Raw genomic sequence first — 25,556 nt, forward strand, 5'->3', positions numbered from 1 at the left:
TTAGTTGTGAAAAACACCCCCCGTTAAATGTTTTAATGAGACAAAAAGTAGTAAACAGACATAACGGGGGTCTCGATGAGGAGGGCAGCCTAGGATGAAGACCAGAAGCCGCAGGGGGGGTCTTTAAAGGCCAACTACATCCACGTGTAAACAGGAAGCACAGACCACCCCTTTGTTTACTGCACCTCTGACCTTTGAGGCCAAGCTGGGTGGTTGCTATGGCGACTGTCAAAGCCCAAATGGGTTGAGGGGGGGCAGGTTGGATGGAGCGGTTTTCTGATGATAGCGGGTTTACTATCATGTGATGCGGATGCGTGTGGAAAGAATAAGAGGAGGGGGTAGCAGCCAAGGGTTCCCCGCCACAGCCATCTGCTCGTATAGGACCCGCCCCCCACCAATCACGCATCCAGCACATTTCTATGGACATTTAACATCCTATGCCGACAAATGCTCGGCGTGCCATACGTGCACTACTCACCATGATCTCATCCTGAAGCGCCACACACCCCAGAAAGAAGAGACACACAATACAGGAAGAATGGATATCAAATATCAAAACTGAAAAAAAGGCAAGTCCGTGTAATAACCAATCATGATCACCTGATTGCCGGCTGCTTTCTTCTTACTCATCTGGCTGATCCTCTGCTGGGCGCTGCACACGGGACACAGGCGTGAAAACACACACATTGGTATGACACACGCGACCACAAGAGGGCGTTTTACTGTCAATCGGTACACCTACTTGGCGAAGCCGATAAAGTCCTCGTGGTTGGTGTTCATGTACGACAACTCGATGTCGATCAGCAGCAGCACCTAAAAGGGACGTGGATCACCGTCGAGAAACAACACAACACAGCCGAATGAAATATTACACTACTTTTGTTGTGTTAGCTGGAATTAACATCTATTATGATATTATGGCCATATAAGCTCGGAGGAAAATGTTATTCAAATGTTTCTTCTATACGTCATAGTTTTTATTTATTTTATTTCTGTTTGCTTAAATACAAGGATGAAGAGTCTTGAACCAGTCATGATGTGCTATATACTATATCACTATATGGACAGTTACTATGGTAACCATTAAGTCATTGTATGGTCATATCACCTCGTACTTCGGTACGGGACAAAAAATTAAAAAATTAAAAATTTGAAAAAAATAAACTGTATTATGGAAAGCAGGAAGTGAACAAATGTAACAGTTATTGATTGTAAAAGTACCAGATGGAGGGGTAGGATTTAATAAGCTCTGCTTCTTCCTACTCCTTTTGGACATGTGGAACTGTGAACTGATTATGTGAGGCATTCAATTGTAATCTGATGCATGTTCAATTGAAAAAAAAACATTATCATAAATTGGAGAGGCTAACCTGTTAGCGGCGTAGCTTGCTATGTTTATAGCAACGGCCGTCTCTTGTGTACCCGCATACGTAGCCCGCGTAGCCCGTGTATTACAGTTGAGTATTGTGGTGTAAGCAAAGAATAACAGGAGTGTAGACGTGACTATAGGGGTGTTATTTCATGTCTGCAGCTCTCTAATAATGACAAAAATCGGATTAGAAAGTCGTACCGTTTTTTTACGTTCGAACTATGAAACTGTTCCATTTATTTCTTTGGTACGCGACCCCCCCCCAAAAAATAATTAATTTTAAATTTTTTTAATTATATTAGGAAAGCAGGAAGTGAACAAATGTAACAGTTAGTGATTGTAAAAGTACCAGATGGAGGGGTAGAATTTAATAAGCTTTGCTTCTTCCTACTCCTTTTGGACATGTGGAACTGTGAACTGATTATGTGATGCATTCAATTGTAATCTGATGCATGTTCAAATGAAATAAAACCATTACCATTACCATTTATTGTGGACACCATTGAAAAAGCAAACATGCTTTGCCGTGTGTGTGCTTGTGTTACCTGGCTTTTAGTGCGGTTCTCTCTGTCTCTGATATGCTGAGTGACAATTCTCTCCATCTCCTCCCTCAGCATCGGGTACTGAGCCAGCTGCGGAGCACACAGCACGGTGGGTCGGATGCAAACGCAAACATACGGAACATGAACAACAGCATTTCTTCTCCCACCCAACCACAACAACAACACAGCAACTCCGCTACCAGCACAACAGACACACAATGCGTTTTTTAGGCTTTTGAGAGAGGTTCATCGCAGACTCAGCGCCAGTCGCACGCTTTTTTTGGGGGGGGGGCAGATTTGATGTGTGAAATACCGCCAAGAAATCTGCGTTGCCAAAAAAGTGAGTCGTGCAAAGTCTGTGATGCTGCCACACAAACGCAGGATCAACAATGTTCCTGGCAGATGAGCATCTCTTCCCAGCACATTGGGGCTTTTTTCCATGAGCTCATTGCAAAGCCACAAAGACACACACACACACATAGACACACACCATGCCTCCAATGGGACACAGACGCTTTAAGTGAAAGGTTTTTTATACTATGTTACAATGCATCTTCCATTACAGTAAATTCTACATTATTACGTCCTGATTTGGTGCTTGACAAACCAGCATTGTCACTTTTGAATGGGACTTCAAAATGTACTGAAATTAAGAGGAAAGGCCTTACGTCCCAGCAGTTATGTGATGCACCTGAATGCACCATTTAAAAAAAAAGCTTGAGCAGCAGTTTGCTAGTTTTTATCCTGCTAGTATGAGTATGAAGTGTCCATGATCTGCCGGGAATCTTCCCATGGTGTGCCAACTCTAAAAAAAACACTTCTTAATAGTATCTAAAACACAACAACACAGATAAACAATAATAAAGCTTCAATTCCGGGTGACTGGTGATCAAGTTTTAGCCACTGTAAATAAAGAAGATGCTTTGCAACATAAATACAGCAAAAGTGTTGTGTGTCTCTGCGAGTATAGAGACATAAGGGTTTTTTGGTATCGTGCAAGGCTGCATGCAGAGATGCAATACATGCAATGCAAAAGGAGTAAGGACTGGGAGGGGCGGAGGGGGGGAATGATGGGAGATTCAGGGTGCCGAGGAAGACTTCAAACTGACCCCTTTGTGGATTTTCCCAAGCACTGTATATCACAATACAGTCTTATCTTTAAAACACAGTATGTCTCTGGAAGTGAAAATCAACATAACAGCGTGACGGAGAGGAGAAATCCAAAGGAGGTCATTCTCTCGGGGAGGACAAAAGACAAGTTAAAGCAGACAGGAATTTAAAAAAAAAGATAATGGAAGGGCTTCAATTAGTCGATGGGTCAGTCACGCCACATTTATAGAAGTTAATAAATCATACAGACAAAGACAAGGTGAGGCAAATGGAGGATTTGTTGACAGGGTGAGGTCAGATATGAAGCCTAACATGCAGACTACGTTGAAATAAAGTTCTTTATCTATTCAAAAATTGCGCTGAAAGGAAAATAAAGTAAACAAAAGCGCGTATCGAAAGGTCACAGTGGTAAAGTTGTGAGTAAGGAGAGACCGATTTCAGCTGGCGAGAGTGCAACTTCCTGTTTCTGGTGTGGACACTTCCTGTGGTGCCGCAGTTTGACTGGATAAATTTCTAGCATGTACACAAAACCGAAGGAAATTGGGTATCTATTTTTTACCAGAAATAATATAAAATAAGATACAAACCAAGCTATGCTAGCATGCTAATGATGGTGTACTGGCAACTTCCTGTTTCTGTTTTGGACACTTCCTGTAGCACTAAATCTAAACCACCAAGTACCAAGAGTATTTCCACAAAACTACAGCTTGGTGGGCTTATTTTTATTTATTTTTTAGTATTTGTATTAGAAGCAAAAAGCCTTTGCTTCTTTATGTGTTAGCATTACTATTAGCAGGCTAATATACAATGAATAGCCTAGCTAGCCTGCTATCCTACCTGCACATGGACATTTACATTAAGAAAGCGTATTTTTTTGCCCATTTTTAAAAAAATTATACTAAAAATGTGCTTTTTATGATGTGTTTCAGTTCTAGCGCAAATGTTATAATAGTTTTAGCAGGTAAACGGCTTATTCTGACTTGTTTTCAGTTATTATTAGTATTGTTGTTATGTATCATTCACTCTTAAAGGGGCCATCACATTCTAATACTTGCAGTCATACAAAGTGAAACTTTTTTTTTTATGTGCCTACAGATCAATAAAAGCCCAGCCATCGCTCTCCCCCTACGTGCGCACTTTACAGAAATAATAATCCCATAAACCCATTTCTGATTGTTTTACCTTTTGACTACACCTTTGTATGGTGAAGGTGAGCTCGCTCGTAACCATATCTACACACTTCAGTGTGGGCTCCTTCAGTTTTTGGATCTGCTTTTTCACTATAGCCTCAAAGGCCAGGTCGGGGGTGAACAGACCCGTCCTGTATAGGGATAGGCAGGCGGCACGGAAGAGACACAGGTGAAATAAAACCAAACGAGGAAGGAGGAAAGAGAGTAAAGAAGTGATGGAAGTGATGGAAAAAGACAAGGAAGCGGGATTTAGGGGAGATAGAACAGCACAAGGAGGAAGAAAATGCAAGTGAGACGTTCAGATTTTTTTGCTCCTAAAGCCATTCTGGAACGCTGGAATGCCGCTCTATCCTTTACGACGGGAGAAAAGCGAGACCGCAGTCGTGCAAGCCTCCTTTGGTAGCCATCACTCCCTTTTTCCATACAGCCAAGAATAACATGGAGCATCCCCAGTAGAGGTGTCCAGGTTGCTCTTGGACTGGATTTGGCCCACAGACATGAAAAAAATCACTGCAAAAACACGAACATGGCGTTTCTTTTAGGCTGCAGGTGCAGGTGCAAGGCTGCGGTCACACACACACACACACACACACACACGTCTGGACGCTGAGGTCATCCAATATGGCTGCCAGTTCACTTCCTTCCAGTAAAACGCTATGCCCAAACTCCAGACTAGGAAATGTTAGCTTAGCTTGGGAAACATTGTAAAAAGCGATGTAAAAATGAAATAAGCTACAAATGAGTAGAATCCTGTTTCACATTTAAGAGCAATGTAGACCACACCTTGCGTAGGCAAAATGAAACTAAACCAGCGTCTTGATTGTCTATGTGGACAAAAGCAATGGGACAACAACAGGAAGTAAGCACTTGTGTTCTTCCATACTAAAATTATCCAACTATGCCTTGTCAGATATTGTTTTACGCACTGAGGCATACATAATCCATTCATGTATTCATAGTACGATAAATTAAAAGATGAATTAATGCATCCCAATATATTTGTCCATATAGCGTACACAGTATGTGATTAGGGCACAGCGTCCTTTACTTTACACCTTTAAAAAAGTAACCTTAAAAGTAAAAATAAAACAAAACTACAGTGAAATCTCTGAAGTTGAACAGTTTTTGCATTTAAAATACAATGTTCTCAATAGGAAATAATGGACTTAGTCAGTTCCAGGGTCAAACTGTGACTATTATACGTACAACGTGAAGGTGTTAATGTTATATATATGATACATAGCTTTGGACTAAACGTAGCAGACGTTGCAGTGTGTATTATGAAGTATGCTGACTGTATATATTTGTTACTTTAACCCTAATAAGATTTCCACTCATTGTGACTTTAGCCATACTGCGCTGAGCAGCCAGGACAGAGATGCCCGCCCCTGCTACATCGCTATGTCATTTATCTTTATAAGATGTTGAATTTTTATTATTATTGTTGTTGCTTTAGCAGCTGCCAAGTTCCACTTCTGATCTACGGTTATCATCACATTTTTCCGTCACTGACGCCAAAGGGTTCAATTTTACCACCCGGGGTGCGTTCCAGCATCAGGGTTCCACTGTAGCAATACTTTCCATGGCAGCCATATTTACATAACAACTCAGCCTCCACACGACTTTCCTTCTCATCAGCTGACTCTCTACCACGGGACAACCCATCCAGGCAAACCCGAGCGGAGAAGTCAAGGCAGGTGAGTGGCAGCCCACCCCAGCCCCCCACCCCCTCGCCGTCCAAATACAACCCGAGGCTGGAGCGGGCGGCACAGGAGTAAGGGAGCAGCGGCGGGACACTTTGCGTACGAAGGTTTGAGAACACACAATATCAAAGTGCTATCCACCGTTGACTCGTTCTTGTTTTACCTTTTTGGTACACTGCCTAACCGTATTGACTAGCTCAGACATGACCATATCCACACATTTGGTGCAAGGCTCTTTAATCTTCCCGATCTGCCTTTTCACTATGGTCTCAAAGGCCATGTCCGGGGTGAAGAGGCCAGTTCTGCTCATCAGAACCAGCCACGGTCAGACAAGCGAGCAGGAGGACGACACGGCAGCGAAAGAAAGAGGGGGGATAAGGAAGGTTGGGCGAGAGAGAAAAGTGTTAATTGTAAGAAATTGTATCTGCCCCACCCCCAAAGGAGACAAACAGGCATAAAGAACAAGGGAGGACTCACTGCACGCTTCCCATGTACTAAAGATAAAATGTGATTGCTGTTAATGGAGGAAGTTCATACGCACAAACAAACACACACACACACACACACGGCTACACACACAAGACAAAAGGGCAGGGGGTTCACCACATCAATGTAGCCACGAGTCACACTGCTAGCATCGGTCACCTCTGTGTAACACACAGTTTGGACACACTTTCTCATGCTGTTGAATGAGAAGGCTTCGCCAAACTTTTGGCACTCAATTTTATATTGAATACAGAGCAATGATTCAATTGTTAAAGTGGACCTATTTAGTTTTTTCCACTTTTCTGACCTAGAAATGTTGTTGCAATGTTGTACTCTCGTGATAAACGATGTCAAAGCATCAGATTATGCAGTTTGCGCATTTCCCTAAAAAAAGTGTTCGATGTTCTCTGCATGGTCCGTTTAATAAAGACATCAATGCAAACCGGGGCTTCCTTATTTGGGCATGCCCAGATATGCAGATGACTCCCTGTTTAGAGCTGTAGTAGCAAAATTAGGAAGTGGGTTTCGGCAGCTGTCAGGAAGTCCTCTGGAACGCTTGGTAGTGTGGCCAATCACAACCTGGTGGGCATACCTGAACTGGACTGTGTATTTCAAATGTAATTATTATTAATTACATTCTCGTTGAGATTATCTTTTATGTAGGTGTTTATTTTTTGCATTATTATTGTAACGGATCCCAAATATTGGACCCGAACAAGATCCTTTTCAACTGTCATGGCCGATTGTTTACCCAAACAATGGCAATGGCATGGCCTGAAGATTTTTGTTTATTTTTTTATCTGATTTGTTTGAACGAGGAAACTTAGAATGAAACTTAAAATGAATTTGGTGGACTAAAGATGGAATAGCATGGATAAGTGCCTGATGCCTGACTGAATGCTAATGAATGCTGAATGCTAATTAATAACGATATAAAAGTGCCATTGCACTCAGGGTGTCCTTAGCGTTTAGCTTTGATAGATGCATCAGAGGTGACTGAGCTAATGGAGTTAGTACAGGATGATGAGTGGGGGTGGAGGTGGCGGTGGTGTAGAGGTGAATCGAAGGACAGAACGTGCCTGATGCCGTGAATGTTCTTGATGGCGTAGCTGATCTCCTTGCGGAGCTCCTTTTCGTTGAACTCCATCTGAGTAAAAGAGAGAGGGAGGGCAAGCTTTAGGTCCAGTTTCCGTTTCATGTAAAAATCCACAAAAACAATCCCAGCAAACCTTGACCAGCTCGAAGGGGAAGCGTTCGTGGAAGATGCGGTTGATCTTGGCACCACCGGACAGCTCGGCCGTGTCGATTTGGTCCCCGGAGCCCTCAATGCACTTCTCAAAGTCCACGGAGAACTGCTGCACCATCCTGCACTCAAACACACAAACTTGATCATATTCAATGAATCGTTTTACCGCGCCTTTGAAAACGAGCGTTTTCAGCAAACTTCTTTCAGGGCTCACTTTGGCATCATTCAACACCAGAATGCTACATTCTAACTATTTGTAGGTCAGAAAAGTGGAAAAAAGCATCATAGGTCCGCTTTAAAGAGAGCTACATATCCTTTCCACTTTCTCATGCACTCCGAATGATTATTACATTTGAATAATAACAGCTCTCGTTAGCATTGGCCCTGTCCCAGCACAATACGCCATCCTCCGTGTATCACATCTTATCATTTGTGTTATTGAGTTAGACTTTGGGGCTGCACCGCGGACTAGTGGTTAGCGTGCACACCTCACAACTAGAAGACCCGAGTTCAATCCCACCCTCCGTTTGCATGTTCTCCTCATGCATGCGTCCGGTTTTCTCCCACATTCCAAAAACATGCTAGGTTAATTGGCAACTCCAATAGGTATGAATGTGAGTGTGAATGGTTGTTTGTCTATATGTGCCCTGTGATTGGCTGGTGACCAGTCCAGGGTGTACCCCGCCTCTCTCGAGCACCCCCCGCCAATGAATGAATGAGTTAGACTTTGTGTTTATGTTTACTTCTTTTAAGGATGTCAGTTGCCAGACTGATTTGTTCAACCTCCAACTCACTGGAGCAGAGCTTTGGTCTTGCGAGACGGGTCATCGGGTCTGTAGTTCTTGTACTCCTCCACTTCCTTCTCAATGGAGAGGAGCTGACTCTGTAACTTGGCCCTCAGAGCCGGCAGCGTATCCCGGATGTGGTTGGTGAGTTGCTGCACAGTTCAAAAGGTCATGGTTACTTCACTCCCGTAGGGACGTCCCTGCTTCTTCACGCACCTGATTGAGGATTTTCTGCAGATAAACCGTGCCCATACGTTCGGCCAGGTGCCTGTAGGCAGGGTGGGAGAGAAAGAACTTCCTTTCTGCGGCCATGGCGGCAGTGATGTCTTTCCTTCCATCGATGTCTTTTTGGCTCCGGTTGACCACACCGATGTAACCTGGAATAGTTGGGAAAGACCATTGTAGTTTTCATTGGCCCAAACTTAGTAGAGTACAATAAGTGCCACTATTGATGAAGATTAATATCAAATATCAGCTTTTTACTCTCCACCATGCAGCGAACCACTGTGGTTTTTTGGAAACCTTCCCATATCGTCTTTGCAGAGAGATTTGCGGCAGCTAATGTGAAAGCCAGATGCTGTTATTTTTTTTTTTTCCACACTATTCTGAGACACCACAGCTTTTCAGAAAATGTTGAGCACAGCCATATTTTAACATGCGATTAAAGAATGCAAATGATGGATGAAGGGTGATTTATATGGATGGGAAAAAGAAAGGAAAGAAATATATGACTGTCTTTGTATGCTTGCCAAAGAGAAAACCAGAGAGAGACGAGCAGGTGAGTTGAGGTCAAGCAGATCCCGTTTCGCCTCCGCTTGATTTTCCTCATGCATGTCTTTGTTAAAAGTCCGCTTTCCTACACCAATGCAGCCAGCGGGTTTGTAAACATGTGCAGCAGACAGATAGGGGGGGGGCTTGACATTAAAATGGAAAATATTAGCTTCAATCCCAAAGCAGCATTTTTATGGCCATTCTTTCTTTCCCCCCTGTTTAGTCTATTTTCAGACACTGGAAAGTTTGACTGCCGAGCCACCACAAGGGGGAAACATTGTGCCATCAAGGGAGGAGGCGGTGGTGGGGGAGCTATTGACCCCATGTGTGCCGTTTACCTCTTCGGAGCGGAAGCAGTTTATTCTCAAGGATGTCCTTGGCGTCCGTCCCCTCGTCCATAAGGTCCAGTTTGGTAATGACACCAATGGTCCTCATACCTGCACGCAAACATCCATCATTACATCCAATAACTGGCTCACCAGACGTTAAAATTACATTAAAAAATCAAATATACTGCTTTTACATACAGGTAGATAATAAACTTAATAATACATTACATTTTATATTCTAATCATTCATTTTCTACCGCTTATAGCGGGGGTTGCTGGAGCCTATCCCAGCTGTCCACAGGAACATATAGACAAACAACCATTCCCACCCACATTCATACCTATGGACAATTTGGAGTCGCCAATTAACCTAGCATGTTTTAGGAATGTGGGAGGAAGCCATAGTACCCGGAGAAAAGCCATGCATACACGGGGAGATGGCCGAGCAGGGAATCAAACCCGGGTCTCCTAGCTGTACAGCTAACAAATAACATGATGCAAATGATGCAAGCACCCACCCTGAGGGTCAACCTCTTTGGCGATCTTTAAAGCATCCGAGTTGGCCAGATCTGAGTTCGCCGGTGAGACAGCGAGCATCAGGCAGTTGTCCTTGGTGACGAACTGCAGCAGCATGTCTCGAATCTGAGCCTCGATATCGGCCGGCTGGTCACCCACGGGTACCTTGGTCATGCCCGGAAGGTCCACCAGTGTCAGGTTGAGCACTGGGAGAGAGGGGAAATGTTTTGGATGATACTGGTGTGCATGACTGGACTCTGATATAGATCGGGCCTCACCGTTCGGGGAGTACACGCGCAGGTTGATGGGGACGGGGGAGATGCCCTTGTTGGCACCCGTCATGCGGTCGGTCTCCGCCTCAATCTCCTGTCGGACCTCATCGAAATCTGTGAACTTTTTGCCCTTACAGTGGAGGAACTCAGCATACTCTGAAAAGCAGACAAACATAGATGTTATATAATTACACTTAGAGTCAGCTATATGTCAATCAGTGATGTTTGATGCTCCCCAATTGGCCAAGTTAGTGTTTTCATTCACTCCTGCATGAGGGTTGCGGGGGTGCTGGAGCCTATCCCAGCTATTTTTCTGCACTCCTGCTTGTTGTCATGCTTATATTTCGGCATCATACTCTGCAGGAGTACTTCATTAAAGGATGTGATCCCCCACAATTATCACATACTACAGTATTAATTGTCCCTGTACCCTAGAAACCGCCCATGAATGATACGGGAAAATGCCGAAATGATACTGTGTCAAAGCCCAGGGCAGTGATACTGATAAAATATAGAGTTTAACCATGTCCAGTATCAGCCCCCGTAGCTGTCCACTCAGAGCGCGCTGCTCTGGTATCGTGCCCGTGAAACAACCAATCAGAGAACAGCACACGAGTGCTTAGTGCCTAGTGCTTCTCCAGTCACCAAAAAACCCAAACTTGATTAATGGAACTTTAATTGTCAGACATTGATAAGATAAGACTATTGATAAAATATTATTGTTGAAATATTTTTGCAATTGTTTAGATATAATACATGTAATAAACTGAATATTTTTGATTCTTTTGATTAAATAGTACGTGATAATAAGCTCAAGATTAAATTCATTCATTCATTCATTTTCTACCGCTTTTCCTCACGAGGGTCGCGGGGGTGCTGGAGCCTATCCCAGCTGTCTTCGGGCGAGAGGCAGGGTACACCCTGGACTGGTGGCCAGCCAATCACAGGGCACACATATAGACAAACAACCATTCACACTCACATTCATACCTATGGACAATTTGGAGTCGCTAATTAACCTAGCATGTTTTTGGAATGTGGGAGGAAACCGGAGTACCCGGAGAAAACCCACGCATGCACAGGGAGAACATGCAAACTCCACACAGAGAGTGGAATTGAACCCTGGTCTCCTAGCTGTGAGGTCTGCGCGCTAACCACTAGACCGCCGTGCCGCCCGCTCATGATTAAATAGTATGTGATAATAAGATCATCACATGGTTTGTCTGGTATAAGGCCCAGTATCATGCCCCCGCGTGCTAGAATCGACCTTCGGTCTCGGGCTGATACTGACACTGGGCATGATACCTGGCCTGATACCAGACAAACCATGTGATGACCTATAAATCCCAGTCCATCCTACTGTGGAGAACAAATGTTTGGTTTTCACCTGTGGGACAGTTCATCAGCTGCAGGACCAAAGGACGACGGGTCACGATGCCAGACCCACGTGGAAGGAAATCCCTGCAAAAACACAGCAAGACACGATGAACACATTCGCCATACTCATACGTATCTCGTGGTAGAGTTCATTGTTTTCCATTGGTGTCTTTTGATGTCCTCTCATGAACAGCATAGTGTTCCTGCAGGCTTTTCATTTATTATGCAACATGACGAGCGTGAATCTGCCTCTGCCAGCTGACATGACAATTCAACTTACGTGCGTCTTTAGCACACCCTGATGTGCGTAGACCAACCCACTGGAGTTAATTTCTTGCACCGCTTCAGTTATTGGATTGTGCAGGTGTGTGTGCGTTTTTGATGCATCATGAAACCATGCCAGGAGCCGTTTAGAAAACGCTTTCAATGCATTTTTACGAGCAGGGTGCCTTTCTGGAGCACAGATGGTCTTAACTGCAGGTCTTCTTCCTCATCCTGCCCCCCTCAAAACATTCTTAAACTACACAAACTGGCCTGTCTGTGACTTGCACATCATGCAAAGCGTGTGAACTGAACTCCTGTCCATGCAGCCAATGAAAAGGCAGCTTGCTTGGTGGTGGATGTGCAGATTAAAGCTGAGCCAATGCAGGAAAGTAGAAAGAGGGATTAGACTTAATCCTCTGCAGCCGAATGAATGCTCTCCTCCTCTGCTTCTCACCCGTATATACACTTTCTCAAGGTTTAATATTATTTACATCACATTTATGACACGTTCAAATAACCTTGTGAATCTAAAAACATTGTCACTGGAGCGTACTGGCAATAATGATGATAATAATATTGTGTAGTATATTCCTTTCATATGGTTATTATGTCACTCTTTTTGCCTTGCACCGTCCTGGTCTATCACAAGCATGAAGCTGTTATAATTCATCGCAACGCTCGGGGCCGTCACTTGCTACGTTACGTAATATGTGAAAGCTCAGGCAACGTCTCATACTGTAGATGTAATGTCTCTGTGGGGGTGGGAACAGTCATGGCAGCCCAAGTCCTTCACTCTGCTCCATCGAGCAAACTTTAAAGTCCCTTATTATGCAAACCGAGAGCCTGTTTCTGAGCTCCAACTATGAGAAAACAAAAAACATCTCCCTCAGTTGCTGGAGAGAAGAGGAGATCAAACTGTCTGTTCTTGGAGGTTCTGGTTTTTCATGACCTTTGACATGATAACAAATAATGATGCCATTTTTAGTAAAAATTGAATTGACTGAATTTGCACATTTCCCTATCAAATCCAGAAAAAGTCTCCTCTCAGTTTAGTGTGCAAGCCTAATGTCCGAGTCTACTCAATGAGTTCACCACTTTCTGTTTCTCAGCATGTCACCAATAATGTAAGATTGCAGAAGCATTTACTACATTTCATGACTTTCTAAAAGCACTGTAATGTTTTCATGCAACATTATAATTCTTGCTAATCAGACAATAAAATACAGAGAAATATCATACAGAAGGCACACGATCTTGAAGTGCTGAGGAGGTGCTTGTCACTGCCGCCTTTCCATAGAAAGAAAAAGCATGTTTTTTTTGTTTGGGTTGACAAATACAAATATCAGCAGATATTTTCTACTGAATGAATGAATGTGGTTAGCGTGCAGACCCCACAGCTAGGAAACCAGGGTTCGATTCCACCCTCGGCCAGCTCTGTGTGGAGTTTGCATGTTCTCCCCGTGCATGCGTGGGTTTTCTCCGGGTACTCCGGTTTCCTCCCACATTCCAAAAACATGCTAGGTTAATTGGCGACTCCAAATTGTCCATAGGTATGAATGTGAGTGTGAATGGTTGTTTGTCTATATGTGCCCTGTGATTGGCTGGCCACCAGTCAAGGGTGTACCCCGGCCTCTCGCCCGAAGACAGCTGGCATAGGCTCCAGCAACCCCCGCGACCCTCGTGAGGAAAAAGCGGTAGAAAATGAATGAATGAATGTGATGATACTGTATATCCGAGCCCAACAACAGGGGAGGAGACTTTTACAACAAAGTATCAGAACTTAACACTCCAATTATCACTCATTTTGCCGGTAATCGCTTCAACAATCAATCAAACAAGGAACTACTTAAAACTATAAATAAACTATATTCCCTTTTGTAATGGAAGAATTTTCTATAAGGGATCTTATTAGATATTGATTTGTCGTAAAGTAATGTAACATAGACGTCTCTCTGCCATTATGCGCATGGTGTGAGTCTCCTGTGTGTTCCGCATCGATTGTGCTGAATGGAAGGTGCAGTATGGACAGCAAATCCTTGCAGGAACAGAGCCAAAGGACACTGCCCTGATCCGGCACAATACAATGACGATCTGTTAGGGAGGCAAACGGCCATAATGTCCAGTCAAATGCTGTCGTAGCTGATAACACCAATGCACCACAACAGGCCACACACACGGGGGGCGGGGGTGGATTGGGGGTGGATGTCAATCCAGCCGCATTGGAGCACACGCACGTTGGTGCATAGCAAAAGCGTTGCCTCGTATGCATAGCTGAGGCTGGTAATGTACTGTACCATGGCATCACGTTTCACATTCATCCTCCTTCACTTGCTCCCTTGGGTGAGGCGGCAATTAGGCAGAAGCTGTTGCCGTGACAACAATGCACAACGACGTGGACAGTATGGAGTCACCCAGTCAGTCAATTGCAATTGAAATACCATACCATATACATCTAAGCCTAACTGCACCACCGCATACAAATGATAGAAAATAGAGGTGACATGCTAACCCTTACAATTTAAAGGTAGCATCAACCTGGAAACTAATGAGGGTTTGCTCACCTCGTCTACCCGCTAAAATGGGGATTAGCACTTGTGGCGCAAGTACTGCCAAGCAAGTACACAGATCAGAGGCAACAATTGTGCCTAATTATATCTTAAACCCTGCTATAAATCAATTAGAATATGAACTAATCTGCTGCAGGGGGGTGGATTTATGGCCGTTGAATGAGGATTTTCTCAATGTTGAAGGATGTGCTGCCGCATGATAGGATGAGGCTAACTGCTTAGAAGCAGAAATCCATGCATTGGTGCACATTAACACGTACACCGCACATATACATGTCCGTCACCAAAGATGCTGTGTTGTTGTTGCCTGCTGGTTAAGCTCCAACCCATAAGCGCTGGTGCAGGCCAGATGGAGGGGCTGAGCCGGAAGGGCTCACCCAAAGCTCAGGTAGACACTCTCTCGTTGTCTCACTTCCTTTCTCTTGCTACAAGGTCAGCATAACACACCAAGATTGCATTTTCCCGATGGTTTTGCATTGTTTTTTTTTTGTCAATACACAGGAAATAGAATAGCTGTGATTAGGCAGGATTAAAAAGGTTTATGCGCAGCAAAATAGTACCAATATCTACATTAGATGAAGCTTGTAATGAGTGATATTGCCCAGCACATATAGACACATGATCTACAACATATACACTACACGTCATTTGCTGCAGACAATAACAATATTATTATTTTGTGAATTTAGCCAATTAAAGGATGTTGCATTGATATAAATGAAAAGAGGAGGAGGTAGAGTAGGAAGAGGAAGAGGAAGAGGGGGATGGGGGACTACGGAGGGTGTGTTAAATGGTACAAAATGCATGCATGATGATTTTAAATCCACTTACTTCCCCACGAAGTTCTCCAGCACCGAGCTCTTCCCCGCACTCTGGCCGCCCACCACCGCGATCTGGGGCAGGTCCAGGTTGGCGTTCTGGCCGATGGCGGAGAATGCATCCTGCATGCGGTTCACCAGGGGGATCAGATCCTCCATGCCCCGGTTCCCCATCTTGGCGGGTCAAGACAGACGGGTCCTCGTCGGGGTTTGGAAATGTCCTGTTTGTTTACTCTATCGGGGCACGGTCGAGTCTCCCTCGGTGTGCTTGGATCACCTCAGCTCGTCTCCACCGCCGAGCACCGCAGGGGGCGGAGGGATGAGGAAGATGAGGATGATCTCCCCATGCAGGAAAACTCCGTGCAGTTCTAGGTTTTCACCGCATGGTGGCCTCACCGCTCTACTGAAAATGTGACGAATCGTTAGCAACGACATATGCTCCGCTTTCAAATCCTTTAAACGCATATAAAGAATATTTTTTTGGACATTAATGTGACTAATCGGATTTCAATAAAATGCAGCAACCCCCGATTAAGCAATGAGTGCAGTACAGATCTGTCCATGGTGCTGAATCCACGAAGAACCATGGACAGGAACATTTTAAAAGCATATCTAACATATCTAATGTGCTCAAATGCTAATTATTTTTGTCCTCTTTATAGCTATACACATTTAGTATCAGTGGAATTAAATTAACTCAAAACATCTTGAAAAATGAAGATTGGTTTATAATGGCTGCAAGTTCAGTTCTACTTTCGACCACTAGAGGCCGACAAAAATCCCCTCAGGGCAAGAAGCGAGTTTGGCTTTCTGTGCAAGTTGCAACCGTGCTGAAGGAAATTCGTTGATTTGTATGATTTTGAAAGGATAATAAACAATCATCATCGCCTTCCCTGCACATCTGTGAAGTAAGTGGCAATAATAACGTCTGGAAAATGTCTTTTGTATACGCGCGGAGCTGCGAAGCTAAGAGACTCCGTTTGTCCATTGATAGGTGGCTAATGTAGCTTTGTTTATCTGTGTCATGGCGGTGGTTTTCTCATTTGTTTCGCCGCTTGTTGTTATTTCCTTTTAGTTTTGGGGGTGGTGGTGCACTCTTTCTCAGAATAAACAATCCGTTCAGTGTGCTAATGTAACAAATAAACGCAAATCCTAACTTAGCGCTTTGTGTTAGCTCACAAGCTAACGCTAGCTATCTGTCATTGCGACCTGTTGTGTCCCAAAGCGGTCATTGAAAGTTAGCATTAGCATTAGCTTCTCACCCTTCCAGGTGCCTGCACCGTCTGTCAGCCGCAACCTGTTGGATGAAAGACGGAGGGGGGGCCTTCAACCTCGTAATGTTCAACCCACACATCCACCACCACCAGCAGCAACAACAACAACAGCAGTTCCACCAACACTTGCGGCAGCTACAGCAACTTTTCCAGCACCAGCAACCTCCTCCGCCACCTCCACCTCCGCCGCCGCCGCCACCTCCTCCAACACAGCCGGCCCCAGCTCACCTTGTCGGCCATCACCACCACCAGACGCAGCGGTGAGCGTTCCAACGCGAGGCCGAGGCTTTGCTGAGGCTTAGCTCCGCATTGACTTGATTTTCCCCTACTGTGTTATCTATGAGATCTGCTATAATATTTCAATTTTTATTATATACTTAGGTTATTTTATTCATGAGAAATGTTCATGGTACTGTCACATTTGTAGGTTGTGGTTTCCTTTCACAATCAGGAGAACTATGCTGAAATATTACTTAAAATAGCCAAAATATTATTAATGTAATCAATAATGTTATTTCATACAAAATGAAGCTGAAATGCTATGAGAAGAAATATGAACAAATATGTTTCAAATAATAATTAAGTCAAAATATTCCAGAAAAGTTGTAAATAATGATTTGAGAATAAGTATTGCCAAAAATGGAAACATAAAGATACCTAAGATAAAATATCTTAATGTTAATAATTTTTTTCTTTCAATGTACATGTAGTATTGCTTCATGGATACGCCAAAATATTTCAGTACGCAAGTATAATTCAACAAGGTCAACTGTAAAGTTGCTCAAACTCGAGTAACTCTTCTGTTGTTTCCAGAGGCATCCCTGTGCCTCCCCAGACAGCCGCCCCTCCCAGGATGGTCAACCTGTGCCAGGCAACCCAAACCACCCTCATCAGCCCCAATCCCATGCTGCAGGGAGCCTTACTGATGCAACAGATGCAGAGTAAAACAATTGTGCCTGTTTATACAGTACATTACGTCTATAGTTGATTAACTTGTGTCTCTTTCTTTAGGTAACATGCGGGGCTTCGGGATGGTTGGACAGCAGTTCCGTCAGTTCTTCACAGCGTCAAACAGATCGTCCCTACTGGGGCCGGTTCCGATGGGTATGGCCATCAAGTCCCCCCTTATGGGTTTCCCTGCGGCTGCTGCCCGGCCCTTCCACCCGCACCCTCGCTACTACAGTAACACAGCTTCTACCAGCACAGCATCCACCCCTTCTTCTACCGCCACCAGCACGGTAACAACCAAAATGGTCAAGCGTCATACAGTGTAGCTGCATGCACTGATATTCGTATGTGTCAGCATTTTTTGTGTGTGTCTGTGTGAAGGAGGCTGCTGCTCAACAACAGGACAGGAAGAGGGACAGCGAGGAGATGGCAGGCAACGTTACGGATGACCTTCCGGGGGCGAGCAAGGCGGATGAGACAGAAACTGGTAAATATATAAATATATATATATATATATATATATATATATATATATATATATATATATATATATATATATATATATATATATATATATATATATATATATATATATATATATAGACAAACAACCATTCACACTCACATTCATACCTATGGACAATTTGGAGTGGCCAATTAACCTAGCATGTTTTTGGAATGTGGGAGGAAACCGGAGTACCCAGAGAAAACTCACGCATGCACAGGGAAAACATGCAAACGCCACACAGAGGTGGAATTGAACTCTGGTCTCCTAGCTGTGAGGTCTGCGCGCTAACCACTCGACCGCCGTGCCACCCTACTTTGTTTATATTGTTTATGTTTCTCTATTGTGTATTTGTACTGCTTAACTGATTCTGTACTCTTACAAAATTCCCCACTGAGGGACGAATAAAGGCATATCTTATCTTATCTTTAACCGAGCCCTGCCATCGCCTACAGAGACTGTATGAGTGACAAGAGGTCTCACTCCGACCGTTTTTTTCTAAATGAGAAATCTTGTCACGTTTCACACGAGATCTCATGACACCCCAACTTGAAATATCTTTTTTGCCGATTACTCACAGATGTTCCTGGGGGATTGGTGGAAGGCTCCTCACAGAACTTGGAGGAACAGCTTGACGAGCCTGCAGGGAAGAGGCAGAGAATGGAGACGGAGATGTGGGACATTCTATTGTCGCAGTATCGTACAATTCAGGCCCAAGGTCTGCTTTAAGTAATGGAATTGCGTGTGTTTACCAATTTTCAGGTCAGTGGAGCCCCAAGAGCAGCATGTCGGCACCAGTGCAGAAGGCGACGTTCTCTCATCAGAGGGTAACACGGAAGGCAAAGAGCCCGAAGGTATAAAAACATGTATATTTTGGACTAAAAGTTCCTGAAGCGCACTTTTGTGGTTCTAGATTGCACCCATCTGGATGAAGGAGGCCCGACTGATGCTGGTGAGGGTCTGGAAGAGAGCCATTCCGCTGAGGTGGGTGGGGCCTTCCACAACTATCACATTTGGTACTAAACCGCACGTGTGCAAATTTCCCTACAAAGCGTAACCTTGTGCACGCTACACTCCTCCATGCTATTCCACTTCCTCCTTGCATCCATGCCGAGCTCGTTTCAAATGCATTTCTGCCACCTTGTGGACATCTCAAAGTGACCTGAACAGATTGGGATTGACTTTGGAGGTTGGCCACATGTATGTACAGTATCTTATGTATGTTATTAATACGTAATATTGCTTTGTAGGTGTACAGCTGCTCCAGAATGCAGGCTGACGACACAAATGACCCTGTGGCATCGTCGGACAAACAAGACGTAGAGGCTAGTGTTGCAGAGGGCGCCAACAAGTTCTACTGCTACCTCTGCACCATCACCTGCCACAGTCAGGAAGTAGGCCAAATCGTGACAAATCCCACATACTCACTTAGCATCTTCTTTTTCTCTAACTGTCTCTTTGTCTTAATAAAAGAACTTCCGGAGTCATATGAACAGCGTTTCCCACCAGCAGAGGATGATGGAGATTCAGCACATGAGCAACGCCTGCCTGGTCACCTTGCTGCCACGAGTGCACGAGTCCCTACAGGGGACCAGCAAAGACAGGTATGTCTTTAAACCTGTGAACAAGCGGGACAAGAGAACGAGACGATCTTTACTGATACTGACTTCTTTTTCTTGAAGCCAAAGTGAGAAGAAAGCAGACACGCAGCGTTGGTGTGTCACCTGTCGCTCTCACTACGCCACCAGCGTCGCTGACCATCGACACACAGAGGAGCACAAAGTAACTTTGTCTGGTTGTCATACATTTGCCGTCACGAGCGTCCCAGTGCTTCGAGTTCTGAGCTAAACGGAGAAATAATAATATAAGTAAAAAAAACATGACGTATGTAAATAAAACAATACAATGTATACAGTCCCTCGCTACATTGCGGTTCAAACAAAAACTGTTAGTAACGACCGTTTCATGGCCTATTATTAGTCAACAAAAATACATGTTTTAGCAAATTTGATGTATTATTGGCCTAAATTAAACATTTCCAAGCATAACAATGTTCTAAATAATCTAACATACAAATAGCGTAGTGTCATCATCGCCCCAATTTCATAATTTTAGATTGATCTCACAACAGGCACAATAATAACATTCATTCATTCATTTTTTACCGCTTTTTCCTCACGAGGGTCGCGGGGGTGCTGGAGCCTATCCCAGCTGTCTTCGGGCGAGAGGCAGGGTACACCCTGGACTGGTGGCCAGCCAATCAAAGGGCACATATAGACAAACAACCATTCACACTCACATTCATACCTATGGACAATTTGGAGTCGCCAATTAACCTAGCATGTTTTTGGAATGTGGGAGGAACAATTATAACATAATAATAATAATAGTCATTATCATCAGTCATAACTCTAACACGTATGGAAGACATTTATTGAAACACACACCAGCAGGAGTCTTATTCATACCAAAAATGGCTTATTGTCTGTTATTATTTGTACTATATTGGGTAATAGAAGTGTAAAGGTGATTGGCTCGGTTGAGCTTAATTTGTGCCCCCTGCTGGTTGTTTTAGGTCAGACAACAACACAGCATAACCTCATTAATCGGAATGAACATGGGTGTAGGATGGAGAAACCTCCCAAATGGTAGTACTACGGACTATATGCATTATAGTAGTAATATTTATTTATAATATAAGTCCTAGCTGCACGGCGGTTCGCGCACACACCTCACAGCTAGGAGACCAGTGTTTGATTCCACCCTCGGCCATCTCTGTGTGGAGTTTGCATGTTCTCCCCGTGCATGCGTGGGTTTTCTCCGGTTACTCCGGTTTCCTCTCACATTCCAAAAACATGCTAGGTTAATTGGCGACTCCAAATTGTCCATAGGTATGAATGTGAGTGTGAATGGTTGTTTGTCTATATGTGCCCTGTGATTGGCTGGCGACCAGTCCAGGGTGTACCCTGCCTCTCGCCGGAAGACAGCTGGGATAAGCTCCAGCACCCCCACGACCCTAGTGAGGAAAAAGAATTAATGAATATAAGTCCTTCTGCTAGCCCCGTGAAGTGTGATGTACCTTTAGTTAAACAGATGAATGTGTTTTAGTGATATAGTATAGTGCACCCACACCCACTATGCTAATGTGTTATTCCCTGTTCTTCCCTGTGCAGCTTGCAAATAGAGCAGCTGTCTCATCCTGCAGCGTCTGCAAGAAACACTTCAGGACCTCAAAGCTATTTGTGGCGCACTTGCAGTCCCAGGAACACCGGCAGGGATTAAAGACGGTATCTTAAGGGCTTTCCTCACGTAAAAGGGGGAGGGGGGGCAAAACCCTTTCATTGTGATTAACGTACCCCGTTCACCAGCTTCAGGAAAAGGAGGCCTCTGACACGGCATCCACACCGACGGATTTGGATGGCTTTCAGTTTGAGGAAGAGGACGAGAAGGACAGTGAGGACATGCAGAGCTGGAATGACGAAGACTCACTGGAGAACCAGGTTGGAGCTGATGATACCAGCTGAAAGCTCACCTCTGATAACATGTTTCCTGTGGTTTAAGGATGGTTGGAGCTCCAACAGAGAGGTGACGCTGAAGGACATGACCAGCGATGAGCAGTATGATCCGGACACTCTTTATGGTAGGATTTGGGATCTACTTCTACAGTCAAATACTTCAAGTACTGTAGCGGAGACTTGTGACCTTTATTTTGAAACAATATTTACATTGTATTGCTATGATTTCCGCAGGTTCAAGCTTCTTCGTGCCAGTGGCTGGTTTCATCTGCAAAATCTGCAAAGAGTTCTACCATTTTGACTCCCCGGCGTTGCACTCGCACTGCAAGTCCTTGAAGCACTTTGAGAACCTCAAGGTAGGTTTGTCGGGTTTCTACCGCTAATAGAACCCAACAGAAGCTTTAAAATATGCATGCACAGCATATTTGACTCTGGATTCCTGGGTTCTGGGTTCGCTGGCCACTTCTTGGTTCAAGGTGGACCAGGATCTTTAATTGGCCTCTGGGTTTGTGCCAATCTGTTCCCCTCTGGTAGGGACTGTAATACAAATAAAACATGTTTGTACTGTCTGTCCTCAGAGACATAAAGAAAAGTGTGACGACGGTGGATCCCTCGCTGACGACAACAACCACAGGTCTGCAACGGAAGAAACCGCAGACTGCCCAGGAGAGAACTCCCCCTCCAGCGATGCAGGGTTTGCAGCAGACATTGAAAGTGAAGAACACCAGGACAACGCAGAAGAACCTGGACCAACCTCACAGGACTTCATCAGTGGTAGCACGGAGCTCTGCGAGCCCACTGAGGACCCCAATGAAGAGGAAGAAGATGAGCCGGGCGCTACCGCTTTACAGGGAAATAACAACAAGACGGGGTCGCCCAACACCAGACGGCGGTCCAGGAGGGCCGTAAAGAGACACTGAGGGACCGATGAGACGTTGTGTGTGTGTCTTTGTGCGACGAGGTGCTGCATGGGCCCAGGAGTGACCACCCCCTCACCCCGCCCCCAAGCTGCCATTTAAATATACCATCCATTGCACGTATATGAGAAGAAGCAGTTCCAGGCTTTCACGGACAGATAGTGTCATGCCGAGGGGCCTCGGGTTTGACACCAGTGTTGGAGATGGCCAACGCCCAATGACACAGTATTTATTAAATGTTGATGCATTTCATAATCTTCTTTTTAATAGAGTTGAACTCCCAAGATTTCAAATTATTTGTTCTTTTCTTGTTTTGTTTTTTTTTACGTGGTCATGGCCCAACAAAGCATGTACTGTATCTTCCAACGTCCACATCTCCCAAAAAATATGAGTTTGAGTTCTTACCCAAAATGCAAAAAAAAAAATTTTTTTTAAACGTTTATCACAAAATGTGGAGATTATTGCTGTGTGTTATTTTGTCAACAAAAAATTCAGAGATTTTATTATTATTATCATCATCCAAATTACAAGTCTGCATCATATTTGTTATCACATTTGGAGATGAGTACATGCTTTTTGATAATTTCTCATATTTGCTGTCCAAACAAAAAGCATGTATCTGCAAATGTTATGTTTTTTTTTCATTCTGACCTAAAATACAAAGATTCTATTTATTTTTTTAATTACAAAATTTGGAGATACATGCTTCATGTTGTTTCTTCTGTCATGTGGTCGCTGTTCACAAAATGCATATATTTCCAAATTATGTGTTTGTAATTTTATCAAAATACAAAAAAATACTTTCAGATGTAACAAAATGGAGCTATGTGCTATTTGTTGAACAACGATGAGGAGGAAAGCACAGTGCATTTTGAAGTATTGCGATCAGCACATCCTGCTTGAAGTGTACGATATTCTAACCGGAGACCCAAGTAGTACACTGAAATATGTGAAGTACACACTTATGCAGTAGTGCTGTGAGCAGGTCGTTGCATCATTTCGAGGTATCACAGGTATCAGATTGTGGCGTGAGCACCACTGAATGGCGAGTCTTATTCGACTGGCACTCGGGAGGTTTAGGGCATTTCCTGAAAGGGGGTAAGGTGATGTTTGACTGACAAGGATGTCAATCATAAGTCCTCACTGCACTTGAATTGTTGATAATAGTTCTTGTCCGGGGGAGCAGTTTGAGCTGTCTGAGGCTGCTGCTCATTTTTTTTAATGTCTGGACCATCAGTGAACTGTGATGTCACTTTCTATTTGATGGGGGAGGGGGGTTAAAGCAGTTTATTTTTTGTCTTCACTGGAGCAAGTTAGCTTATCTTGCATTGTAGATGTTAACACATTTCATACTTTTTGGTTATTTGCTCACATGTAGCAAAGCTTGTCATGATTAGCACATTTTTTTTTTCATAGTATCCACCGGGAGCCGGTAAAGATCTTTAAAACTATACATTGTAGCCCTAAAGTTAGTTTTTATTGTGTTTTTATTCAGCTACTGACAAAACTGAAATCAAGACACGTGGTGTTTTCTAAAATGCTGGAAGTTTAATGTATTTTTGGATGTTTCATTTCTCTTTTCCTGCAACATTTTAATTTCTATTAAAATGTCTGACAATTTCCACGGCAAACAGTCACTTTTTGGACAGTTGGATTGCATTTCTATATAAATAAACATTACAACATTGAACAGAGCTACAGTTTATATGACTTACAGAAACAATGCACATTTAAGACTCGTGTGCAAAATCCCAGGCAGCAGCCTAAGGAATGATGCTATGTAAGGTGCACATTAACTTGTCTCTTTATTGTGGTCCACCTCGGTATCTGTTGATGAGTCGCCGCCGTCCCCTGACCGGTGGTGGTCCTCCTCCTTGGCGAGCATCTGAGCCCTAAACTCCAGCCGGGCTTGCCGATTAGACTCCAGGAGTTCATGCATTTTGCCGTTGAGCGCATCATTTTTCTCCTCCAGGTCGTCAAGGTAAGAGTTGATCTGGTCGAGCATGGAGTTGATGGCTACAAACTCTGCAGAGAAAGTAATAGGAACCATGTTCATACACAGTAGATAGAAGTGCTCGACTGTCAGGAGTATCTACAGTCAGTCTCAGTGACAGGGGTGTTGTTCTCAAAGATCATCTACTGTGTGACAAGCTAGTTCTGCTGTGTTTTTTTTAGGAATCTGCTTCAGTTTTTAACTTAACTTGAGGGCCCTTCCGATGTCCTTCCCGTACTGCATTGGGCCCATGGGCCACCAGTTGAAAAACACATTTATGCTCTAAGTTAGCCTCAGGTGACTTTTTTTTAAACCAAAAGTAATATAACAGAGACATATGTAATCTAAACGGTACCATCACTACACAGCCCAAAATGTCGTCACTTACCTTCATCAGTGAATTCATCTCCATCCTCAATGATGCCATCATCAATGGAGATGTCAGGATCTCCATTGGGTCCAGACATTGTAAGAATATAATTCTGTGATTCTGTGATACTGTGATTATTTACCAGCAGTTAGCTTCGGTTTATTACTCCTTCCAAAATGCACAACACACGACCATTTGCATTTCAATAACTATAAGTTGTAACAAATCATGAAAATATGTTAACTATAAAGCTGAGACTGTTAGCGTACCCTACTGCTGGCAAGTTGGCAAATAGGACAAGTAAACAGGGGATTATGGGAACATTGTGGGCGTAGCTTACAAAGATCGTTAAATTTGAAAGACTATCAACTGGTAAATTATGTGCGGTTATGTTGAGCAAAAGTGACCTACTTACATCAGTGACATGTTGTTATTTTACTGGAATAAAATGTGTTTCGTTCCACTTTATCATTATAAATCCCTGTGCATCCATTGTTGCTCTCTGTTTCTGAAATAATTAACAGAGTGGCCACTCTGTTGCGTATTATCACATCATATGACTTGGATTGTACTGTCACATGACTGAGAATGCGGAAATTATCTGTTTTTAAAGTTATGTTTTTACAGTGGCACATCAATAATTAGTCTACACGCCTGTTTAGGAGTATGATTAGTGAATTATTAGCACA

At 43.7% G+C, this 25,556-nt stretch overlaps 3 protein-coding genes across 3 annotated transcripts in view; 1 reads left to right on the top strand and 2 right to left on the bottom strand.

Annotated features, from left to right (window-relative positions):
• dnm1a (dynamin 1a) overlaps positions 1-16,722 on the bottom strand; it is a 50,994-nt gene extending 34,272 nt beyond the window's left edge. The window contains exons 1-15 of the mRNA XM_058065066.1: positions 16,608-16,722; positions 15,359-15,748; positions 11,707-11,780; positions 10,326-10,475; positions 10,050-10,253; positions 9,541-9,639; positions 8,648-8,808; positions 8,441-8,583; positions 7,630-7,765; positions 7,480-7,547; positions 4,204-4,342; positions 1,915-2,001; positions 743-813; positions 601-652; positions 479-490 (exon numbers count right to left, since the gene is read on the bottom strand). Coding sequence (XP_057921049.1) covers positions 479-490; positions 601-652; positions 743-813; positions 1,915-2,001; positions 4,204-4,342; positions 7,480-7,547; positions 7,630-7,765; positions 8,441-8,583; positions 8,648-8,808; positions 9,541-9,639; positions 10,050-10,253; positions 10,326-10,475; positions 11,707-11,780; positions 15,359-15,519 — 1,557 coding nt within the window. The 5' untranslated portion in view covers positions 15,520-15,748; positions 16,608-16,722. The remainder of the gene's footprint in view (positions 1-478; positions 491-600; positions 653-742; positions 814-1,914; positions 2,002-4,203; positions 4,343-7,479; positions 7,548-7,629; positions 7,766-8,440; positions 8,584-8,647; positions 8,809-9,540; positions 9,640-10,049; positions 10,254-10,325; positions 10,476-11,706; positions 11,781-15,358; positions 15,749-16,607) is intronic.
• Positions 16,108-24,124, top strand: ciz1a (cdkn1a interacting zinc finger protein 1a). The gene is made up of 16 exons (XM_058065067.1): positions 16,108-16,253; positions 16,616-16,879; positions 17,433-17,560; positions 17,631-17,857; positions 17,949-18,054; positions 18,653-18,746; positions 18,835-18,926; positions 18,986-19,056; positions 19,323-19,466; positions 19,546-19,676; positions 19,755-19,854; positions 21,246-21,359; positions 21,441-21,572; positions 21,634-21,712; positions 21,822-21,943; positions 22,166-24,124. Exons 2-16 carry the CDS (start codon positions 16,650-16,652, stop codon positions 22,505-22,507), a joined length of 2,112 nt encoding a protein of 703 aa, XP_057921050.1. The 5' UTR covers positions 16,108-16,253; positions 16,616-16,649; the 3' UTR covers positions 22,508-24,124.
• On the bottom strand, positions 24,031-25,189 carry bbln (bublin coiled coil protein). Its single transcript, XM_058065071.1, has 2 exons — positions 24,886-25,189; positions 24,031-24,529 (listed from the first exon to the last, which is right to left on the bottom strand). Exons 1-2 carry the CDS (start codon positions 24,962-24,964, stop codon positions 24,297-24,299), a joined length of 312 nt encoding a protein of 103 aa, XP_057921054.1. The 5' UTR covers positions 24,965-25,189; the 3' UTR covers positions 24,031-24,296.
• Positions 25,190-25,556: the final 367 nt, after the last annotated feature.

The sequence above is a fragment of the Doryrhamphus excisus genome, chromosome 2 (genome assembly GCF_030265055.1).
Source record: "Doryrhamphus excisus isolate RoL2022-K1 chromosome 2, RoL_Dexc_1.0, whole genome shotgun sequence".
In the NCBI taxonomy this organism is placed as follows: domain Eukaryota; kingdom Metazoa; phylum Chordata; class Actinopteri; order Syngnathiformes; family Syngnathidae; genus Doryrhamphus; species Doryrhamphus excisus.

Excerpts from the sequence above, each read along its gene's own strand:
- ciz1a (XM_058065067.1), top strand. The coding sequence starts at position 16,650 with ATGAAAGACGGAGGGGGGGCCTTCAACCTCGTAATGTTCAACCCACAC. Across the intron at positions 17,858-17,948 it reads CTTCTACCGCCACCAGCACG|GAGGCTGCTGCTCAACAACA; the intron begins GTAACAACCAAA and ends GTCTGTGTGAAG. Across the intron at positions 19,677-19,754 it reads CAGGGGACCAGCAAAGACAG|CCAAAGTGAGAAGAAAGCAG; the intron begins GTATGTCTTTAA and ends TTTTTCTTGAAG.
- bbln (XM_058065071.1), bottom strand. The coding sequence starts at position 24,964 with ATGTCTGGACCCAATGGAGATCCTGACATCTCCATTGATGATGGCATC. Across the intron at positions 24,530-24,885 it reads AGATGAATTCACTGATGAAG|AGTTTGTAGCCATCAACTCC; the intron begins GTAAGTGACGAC and ends CTTTCTCTGCAG.